Genomic DNA, 9928 nt, shown 5'->3' with positions numbered 1-9928 from the left:
GATGAATAATCCTGCTAGCTATCTATTTTCAAGTCTGGTTAACAAATAAGGCCTCAATCCAGACTTGTGTTAAGTAATTAACATAACAACTCCCCTGGTAAGAACGGAGTGATAGCAACGAAAGCAACTAATCAAAGTAAACGGACAAGTCAAGTGGAAAAAAAACAACTGGACGATGCTGTCTAATGCAACGTGGGACACTTTCTTTCAATATCTTAATAATATTAAAGTCTCATGTATGAAAAAAAAATAATAATAATCACATAATCTAGTTTAAACTAGATGCCGCGGGTCATTTTTTTATATAAAAAGTATTTGAAAAAATAAAAATTTAAAAATTTTAAGTTTTTCTATAAAGCTATATCCAAGAATTTGGGATTTGGCTGCAACGCCTGACCTAAAAATAATATTAATAATATTAATAATAAAATTAAATTTGCATGATCCAAGTTTAAGTGAGTCTGGCTGCAACATCGGATTCAAGAATATTGAATGTGGGTTTGACTATAAGGTCATGTCATAAAAATATGATAATTAAATAAATTAATTAAAAAAAAGAAAAAAAATCAACAGGAAGGAAAAAATTAATGAAGAAAAAGAAAAAAAATTTAATTAATTGGTTTAACCCTTTAAACTAGGCTGTAGCAATCTAGTGTTTTAAAGAAAAAAAATTAAAAAACTTAATTCTCAATCAGCTTAATAGTAAAAAAATAAAATCAACAAAAATAATTATGAAAAAAAAGAAAATATAAAGAAGAAAGACAATTTTGGAAAAAATTAAAAAAATGAAAAAACAAACATGGGGAAAGCTAAAGCTAAAGCTAAATTCAAATTCTCAACCAACTCAATATTGAAAAAATAAATTCGACAAAGATAATTTAAAAAAAATATGTGGGGGAAACATTGCAGCCAAACAAAAACCATGTAAGGGAAACATTGTAGTAATCTATAGTGTTTTTTTTTTTTTAAAAAGCTACAAAACTAAGTTTTCAACCAGCTCAATATAAAAAAAAGCCGACAAAGACTATTTAAAAAAAAGAAGAAGTCAATTTTGGGTAAAAGAAATGAAAAAAAAAAACATGTAAAAAAAAAGAAACAAAAACGAAAAAAAAACACGTGGGGAAAGCTATAGTGTTTTAAAGAAAAAAACAAAAAACTAAATTTTCAACCAGCTCAATAGTAAAAAAAATAAAATCAACAAAAATAATTCTGAAAAAAAAAAGAAATATATAAAAAATGACAATTTTGGAAAAAAAGAAAAACAAATAAAAAAACAAAAAAAATGTGGGGAAAGCTGAAGTTAGATTCTCAGCCAGCTCAATATTGAAAAAATAAATTCGATAAAGATAATTTTTTTTAAAAAATATGTGGGGAAACACTGCAACAAAACAAAAACTATGTAGGGGGAACACTGTAGCAATTCATATTGTTTTTTTTAAAAAAAACTACAAAGCTAAATTCTCAACCAACTTAATATAAAAAAATAAAATCTACAATGTTACGTGACCCGAGCGATGCCGCGGGTCATTTTTTAGCATAAAAAATATATATAAAAACAAAGATTTAAAAATCTTGGGGTTTATTGCAAAGGTATACCCAAGAATCTTGGGTTTGGCTGCAACGGCCGACCTAAGAGTAATATTTATAATATTAATAATAACATTAAACTTGCATGACCCAAGTTTAAGTGAGTCTGACTACAACACCGGATCCAAGAATATTGGATGTGGGTCTGGCTATAAAGTCGTGTCATAAAAGTGTGATAATTAAATAGATTAATTAAAAAACAAAGAAAAAAATCAACAGGAAAAAAAAATTAATGAAGAAAAAAAAATTTAAATTAATCGGGTTAACCCTTTGAACCAGGTTATCCCGTAAAATTTGGGATTCGCGTCATGAAAGTTTGATAACTAAATAGAAAAAAATATGAAGGGTTTACCCATCAAACCAAGTTAACCCGTCAAGCCCAGGATACGTGTCATGAAAGTCTGATAATTAAATAGAAAGAAAATTAACTTTAACAAACTAAACTAAATTAAAAAAAATCTGGATTAACTCGTCAAATCAGGTTAACCCATCAAACTCGGGATCCGTATCATGAAAATCTGATAACTAAATAAAAAAAATTTAATATTAACAAACTAAATCAAACAAAAAAAGAATCATAAAAAAAACAATGTATGAGAATATTATAGCAGTCTACAATGTTTTAAAGAAAAAACAACATAGTTAAATTTTCAACCAGCTCAATATTTAAAAAAATTTTTTAAAAAAAAGAAAAGAAGAAGTCAATTTTGGGTTAAAAAAAAGGAAAAAAAACATGTAAAAAAAAAGAAACAAAAACAAAAAAAATGCTACAGAAAAAAAAAGAAACAAAAGCAAAAAAAAAAAAAACAAAACGCTATAGTGAAAAACCTACGCGTTTTAAAGTTCTTATTAATAGTAAAAAAAAAAGTCATACCCGTGAACTGGAGTAATCAGGGTTACCTTGCCAAACTAAATCATTAACTCCACAAAATTTAATATCCTAATTTTTTTTTAGAAATCATTTTTTATTTAACTAATTTTTTTTTAAAAATAGACCATACCTCCTAAAATGTTAATAAAAAGAAAAGAAGTTTTAGGTATAATTATAAAGTTATGATTATAGAATTCAGGAGTTGCCACCTAATATTATAGTTATTAAAAAATCTATGGTCTGCGAGAATCTAAGTAAGAAACTAGTTGTATAAGGGAATGATATATCACCCCTAATATATCCCATCTAAGATAAATTGTATTGTTGTTTGATTAATATTAATAAAGTTCAAAATAAAAATAAAAAAACAAACTGTGGAGTACTATTAATAATTAATGCTTCAGAATATTGATTTAGTGTTTGACAATGTTAGCAGGCGTGATGTATTGAAAACCATCTTGACTTCGATTGAAAAGTCTGTTTGGAGAGGGACGGGCATGGAAGTATATGCCTAGCTAGCTAATTAAATTAGAGGATGACCGTGAAGATTGTGGCACGTATAACTTTGATGGTGACGAAATATCTTTATTTCATAGTTATCACTTATCACATTTGTTCAAAAAATTGATCAGGAGAAGACTTAGAGTGTTTGAGTCGTTGTGGAAAACCTTTTTTTTATTAAATTTTTATTTTTTATTTAAAATTATTTTTTCATGGTCTTAAATATTTTTTATGTGTTAATTTTAAAAATAATTTTTTTAAAATAAAAAAATTAATTTAATGTATTTTTGAAAAAAAAACCCTTTAAAAAGCAACCGCTACCATACCCCCTTAAATACCTGACTTGTTGGGTCGATTAGCAGGTTATCGGACCATTTATATTAAAATGATATTGTTTTGCGATTTCTTTTTCTTTAACACTAATGCAATTATGTTTGGACATGATCTGACGAGTCAATCAAATTATTAAAAGTGTATTATAATTAATTAGGTTTTGTCAAATTAATATATTGTTCGATTGAACTTAAAATCCAATTTAAATCAAACTTTATAACTTAGTTTTTTCAAATCAACCCAGGTTGTGCTTAACAAATATATTTCATTTTCTTTGCACTTGAGGTGATACGTCTTTTTCTTGCACAATTAGTCCCTTACCCATACTCTTGTAGATCATAAGTTTTCTGGTAATTATAACACTAGGTGGCGACTCCTGAATTTTATAATTATAACTTTATGATTATACCCAAAACCCCTTTCTTTTTCACCAACATCTCAGGCGGCAGACCCGTCATCGCTCGATGTTGTGTGCCTCGCAACATATATGATTATGAATTTATACGTAAGATATATTCCTTTTATTGGTGATTAGACTTAAAAGTGCATTTTTATCAAGGTTTTATATCATTATTTTGCACTTGAAGTATCAATAACTCCTTAACTAAAGCATGTTTTATAATAACAAGTCTGATAATATAAGATAGCTTTAATTTATGGTAAATGCTCATTTTAAATGCAGGCATATCTCACAATTCAAAGGATTGATTGCTGTGATTAACTATTAAAAGTGAAAGGACAAAGAAAAGGTTAAGTTTAGAAAGGAGATGTCGATTCAATTCAAATTGGAGCACTGTTCAGTCATTGGATCATATCTGGAGCTATAGATCTTGGATTTCAGTTTGGTTTATATGGATAGAAATCTAAGAAATAGGCCTACAAAGTTCATGAATAAGGGAAGACCCAAATCTGCCGTTTTTAAATTCAAAGTTTGGCCATAAAAGAGAAGTCAGAATCTGTCCTGCAATCCAGCCTAAACACTGCTCAGAATTTTACCTATAGCTGGAGTTTTAGAAGACAAAATGATGTCAAATTTGGTGGGTGGAAGGATAAGACAATTTCAAACAACTTTTATGAGGACGACCTGCTCGAATTCTGATTTAGCAATGACATTTCATCTAGACAAGAGCTTAAGGGCTATCCACCACGTCCACCAGAAGCACTACTCAGTATTTTAGCCATATCTCGAGCTCTAGTGATCCAAATTCTCTGAAATTTTATAGGTGAAAAGAGAAGATGATTTACAACAACTTTCATGCGGAATATGTTTCCAAATTCTGATTGAATCAATGTCATTTTATCCAGTCAAAATGCTTGAGTGCTGCTGTCCACCAAGTCCGCTAAATCAATAGTTGACCACTACATCAATAATCAATTACCAAATGAATAGTTTTGAATTTTAGCATATAAAAAGATGCATTTGGCATTCATTTAGGCATCTTGATTCTTAGATCAAGATCATGTTCTTGCTCTCTCTTTATATTTTTATAAGGCTTAAGTTTTGCTTTCATTAATCTCTTGTTTATACTTTTCATTTCCTTTAGTATAGTTAGTTAACTTATATCATGTTTATGTTTTTATATTATTTATTTATGTTTTTCTCCTTCATAATGTATAGTTAAGTTTATTATGTTAAGGTGAAAAGGTTTCACTAATAATGTTATGATAAATATAATATAAACTCAATATGGACTTCAATGCTTATATCCTAAACAACTTGTTATTAATATGTCTTATCATTTTGATCTTATTAATTCTTAATACGTTGCTTGTTAAATGGTTAATATAGATTTGTGTTGTATAACACTTGGTACATTAAATACTTGATCCTTCATAGTCTTCAGCCGACATCGTTATTATGAAAGGAACTTGATTTGTTGTCAATATAAGTTAACATCATGAATACCTAATGAAATTTATAAGTATGGTATTAAGTAAATAAGATGATTAATATGATCATGTTGATAATTTATAAAGAGTTTATACTTTTCTTATCTCTAATACTATTATTGGATCCTCTAACCTTGACATTTGTTTTTATCATTGTTTAATCTTCACATTAATCTTACATCTCAAAGTCCTCTTTAACTCATCATCACCATCACCATCATCATTGTTGTTGTTATTATTATTATTATTATTATTTATAATTTATATAGTTCATCTCCCTGTGGTTCGACCCCGGTCTCGCCGGGTTGTTTATTATTTTGACACTCCTGCACTTGAGATAAGACATCAACTTTTTAATTATGTCAATTGGCATTAGAACGGTTAAGTTTTTAACCTAATAAGATACAGACCTCTTTACTAAGAATGACTTATCTTCAACCTTAAATAGATCAATAGTTAGAAAACACAACATTTTCTTATTTTGTATCAGACAAATAAGCAATACAGTTTACCTCAGGTAAGGTGTATTATGGGTGCTAATACTTTAATTTTATGCAATCAATCCCCTTCTCCAGACTCTGAGACCAATTAGAGTTTCTAAAGATTAAAATATTAGGTGACGATTCTTATGCCCTTTTTTTTACAAATAAATGACAAGAATTCTTTGTCTTTTCCATCCATGTCATTCATGACTATCCCAATCCGGGAGAATGAGCTTTGCGACGCCTCACACTTGCAACATATATGATAAAAAGAAAAATAAATGATCACATAATCGAGTTCAATTAATAAAAAGAAAAATCACCGCTAAACCCACGAACTGGGATAATACTTCTAATTTGTATGTATAAAGTTATGTAGTACTATCTTGTTAAAACTTTAATTAGTAATTTGAAATTTGGAATCTTCATTATGCTAATGTATGAATGCAATTACGATGGTTAATTAATAGTTATCTCTTAATTTAAAAAAAAACTCCCTGGGATTCTTCTCATTTTTATAACTTGATAATTGTGTGATTTTTTATGTTAAAAGTTTGGGGTGCTACAGTTTGAGACTTAGAATGATTGGAATGTGTATGAAAAATAAATACAAGATGTGTATAAATGATTTGTCGATAACTTTGACCTTCCGGTATAGTGGAGACTCTGCCAAAATTTCGATAGAAATTTTAATAAATTTTATATGAGTTCAACAAAGAAAATAAAGTAAAAAAAATTTATCATGTTTTATTTTTTATGATTAATGTATTGGTTTCAAAAATAAAAATGTTACATTTTGATATTAGAGCCTCTAGGGTTTAGGATATTGAAATAAAAACCTTATGATTGTTAGATTATTTCAGGATAGTACAGACGAGAAAATGTGTGGCTACTAATCCCTTTTTAGTGAGGGGGAGAGATCAGGATACGAGATTTGCTGATAGGCAGCGGGAGGATCCTTTAAAGGACACTGCTTCGCTTATACTGTCAACATCTTAATAGCCAAGTGTTGAGGAGTCATCTAGACTCCAGGCTGGGGTTGGTTCTATTCAAGCTGGGAATTTACCACCTGAGAGAGCTGGACCGCAAGAACAGAGAGCAGCATCAGCAGCACCGGCAGTAGCCCCTACTCTTGTTACGGACCCCGTCTTAATTGCCTAGATAGTTAAAGCCGTGATCGAGTCTATACCTAGTACAGTAGCTCCAGCAGCCCTAATAACACAAGCAGTTTCAGTACCACTGACAGCTTCGGCTGTCCCTACAACGCTGTTACAGATTCCACCCGTGTTGGATCTGGCACGCTTGCACTGATGGCTTTCGCTTTGAGAGCAGTAATTTTGGGAGCTTCAAACACAAACCTTTTCATGACAGACTCTCCTTGAATCAAATCTAGTACTGGAAGCATTGAGATTGGTAAATCCATTTGTGGGAAAATAGAAGCACCCATAAACACTGGGCTGATCACCACCTCAGTACTCGACCTGCGAGCGGTTGCAGCCCAGCACTTGATGAATGATGTTAGCGTGGCTGCATCTGCAACCTTGTGAGAAAGATTCACGCCAATTGCCAAGCCACCACAATCAAAGAAACTAGCTTGGACAATTAATTGACTATCCCTGGCCGTGGCTGGTTCACTTATAGCTGCAGGCAGGATTTGTTTTAGCACTTCAGTATCAAGCCTTTTGAGAATATCAGAGAGAATACAATGGATTCGAGCCTCGATATATTCAGCCCCATGGTCATCACATTCAATGGACGAATTGTCTTTGAGTCTGCCTGCGAATGGATAAAAATGAGTCAAGGCTTCAGACAGTGAGGTCTTTAGTAGCAGTGACCTTTCCGTGGCTTTGGCAAGGTGATCTGTGTCGTTTCCATTCCTGGGGTAAAATAGCAGCAGTGGAATGTGAACTACTGGCATGAACTGGTCCAGAAGAGAGAGCTTGAGACTTCTTAAGTGAAGGGGCGTTGGAGAGGATGGTTTGATGGTTTCTCTCTGCATGATCTCGATTCTCAGTAGCACCGACATGATGGATAATCCTGCTAGATGAAATGTATTAGTTAAGTAAATTTTTATTATGAATTCTTTTCTATAGTGATTCTGGATCTAAAACTAGTATAAATATAGATGATCGGTTTATTTTTTTTAAAAAATTAATCTAAATTTTTTATGAAATATCATAAAATTTTATTTATTTCCCTGACAGGTTGTAATTTTATGGATTGAAAACTCTAGTTTTCCTCACATTCTTCATCACACGATGTCATGAAATGTACTATAATTATTCTTTTTGTCTTGTTTTAATATATCACTAATACATTTGTTCACGCTTTGTTACAAGTTGATCTATTTTTTTTTAAACTACAAAAATATTAGAAGTATAAATAATTTTTTAGTAGTATCATTAAATTTAATCAAGCAACTTAATTTTGAAATTTATCAACTCGGCTTTTTGCCTAACTTTAGTTTCAAATTAAACTGCGTAGGAGTTGTTTCAAAGTAAATCATACAATTTAATGGGTCAAAAGATAACTTGCATGATCAGTAAAAACATGACATATATTTTTTTTAAAATTAAAACAATAATTTTTTTATATATTGAGACGATATCAAATTGGATTAACCTCGGTCACCCTATGACCTGGGTCATGAATTTCAATGAGTTTAATAACTTTGTTGTTTTTCTAAATTATTTTTGTTTAATTTTTTGATAAAATTATTCTTCTTTCTTCGTCTTTTGTCTTGTTTCAATATATCACTAATACATTCGCTCACGCTTCACTACGGGTTGGACTATCTTTTTCTAAACTAAAAAAATATGAAAAGTATAGATATTTTTTGGCAGTATTATTAAATTTATTCAAGCGACTTGATCTTGAAACTTGTCAACTCGGCTTCTTGCCCAACTTTAGTTTCAAATTAAACTGCGTAGGAGTTGATTCAAAGTAAATCATTCAATTTCATAGGTCCAAAGCTAGCATGACCAATAAAAACATGACATATCTTTAAAAAAAAATTAAAACGATAATTTTTTTTATACTGAGACGATATCAAATTGGATCAACCTCGGTCACCCTGCGACCTGGGTCATGAATTTCAATGAGTTTAATAACTTTGTTGTTTTTCTAAATTATTTTTGTTTAATTTTTTGATAAAATTATTCTTCTTTATTCTTCTTTTGTCTTGTTTGAATATATCACTAATACATTCGCTCACGCTTCGCTACGAGTTGGACTATCTTTTTCCAAACTAAAAAAATATGAAAAGTATAGATAATTTTTGACAGTATCATTAAATTTATTCAAGCGACTTGATCTTGAAACTTATCAACTCGGCTTCTTGCCCAACTTTAGTTTCAAATTAAACTGCGTGGGAGTTGATTCAAAGTAAATCATTCAATTTAATGGGTCCAAAGATAACTTGCAAGACCAGTAAAAACATGACATATTTTTTTTTAAAATTAAAACGATAATTTTTTTTCATATTGAGACAATATCAAATTGGATCAACCTCGGTCACCCTGCGACCTGGGTCATGGATTTCAATGAGTTTAATAACTTTATTGTTTTTGTAAATTATTTTTGTTTAATTTTTTGATAAAATTATATGTTTGCAAAATCGAGCACCAATCCTAAAAAGATGTTTATTTAAGGTCATGATCATAGTTTTTAAAACTGGCCCAGTGGTCGACCCGAATCAAGGCCTAGGTTAGTGGTTTTGCCTGGGTCACCAGGTTTTGACCGGTCACCAAGTCAACTCTTTTTTATATATATAAATCAAAACGACGTCGTTTTGGTTAAAAAAATAAATAGTCAACGGGTTGACACCGGGTCTTGCCGGGGCAGCTGGGTTTTTCACTTTTCTAATTTTTTTCCTAAACCCGGCCCGGTTCCAACCCCGGGTCAGCCGGGTCCCAAGCCGACCCGTCGAGTCGGGTTTCAAAACTATGGTCATGATAACCTTATAGAAAGTAAAAAATAAAATAAACCATAAGTTTCATTTCTCAACCAATTTAATATTGAAGAAGAAAGAAATTAAAAAAATAATTAGAAAAATCAAAGGGCCATAAACTAAAAAAAAACATATCAGAGGTTTGATGGATAAACTCACTAAACCCATAAACCGAGTAACCCAGGTCAACATGTCAAACCCATAAACCGGGTAATGGACTCCATTGGCATTAATAGCTTGTTTTTTTTCAAAATTATTTTTTATTTAACTATATGAAAACAAAAATAAACTATTGTAAAATCAAGCATCAAACCA

At 30.5% G+C, this 9928-nt stretch overlaps 1 protein-coding gene across 1 annotated transcript; it reads right to left on the bottom strand.

Annotated features, from left to right (window-relative positions):
- Positions 1–6713: 6713 nt before the first annotated feature.
- Positions 6714–7690, bottom strand: LOC133697297 (vinorine synthase-like). Its single transcript, XM_062119775.1, has 2 exons — positions 6938–7690; positions 6714–6821 (listed from the first exon to the last, which is right to left on the bottom strand). The coding sequence occupies exons 1-2, from the start codon at positions 7688–7690 to the stop codon at positions 6714–6716; spliced, it is 861 nt and encodes a 286-aa protein (XP_061975759.1).
- Positions 7691–9928: the final 2238 nt, after the last annotated feature.

This window comes from Populus nigra, chromosome 6, assembly GCF_951802175.1.
Source record: "Populus nigra chromosome 6, ddPopNigr1.1, whole genome shotgun sequence".
NCBI lineage: Eukaryota > Viridiplantae > Streptophyta > Magnoliopsida > Malpighiales > Salicaceae > Populus > Populus nigra.
Note: the sequence above shows the minus strand (reverse complement) of the source record. Positions and strands in the feature narration are given on the sequence as shown.

Excerpts from the sequence above, each read along its gene's own strand:
- LOC133697297 (XM_062119775.1), bottom strand. The coding sequence starts at position 7,690 with ATGTCGGTGCTACTGAGAATCGAGATCATGCAGAGAGAAACCATCAAA. Across the intron at positions 6,822-6,937 it reads ATCCAACACGGGTGGAATCT|GCAATTAAGACGGGGTCCGT; the intron begins GTAACAGCGTTG and ends TTAACTATCTAG.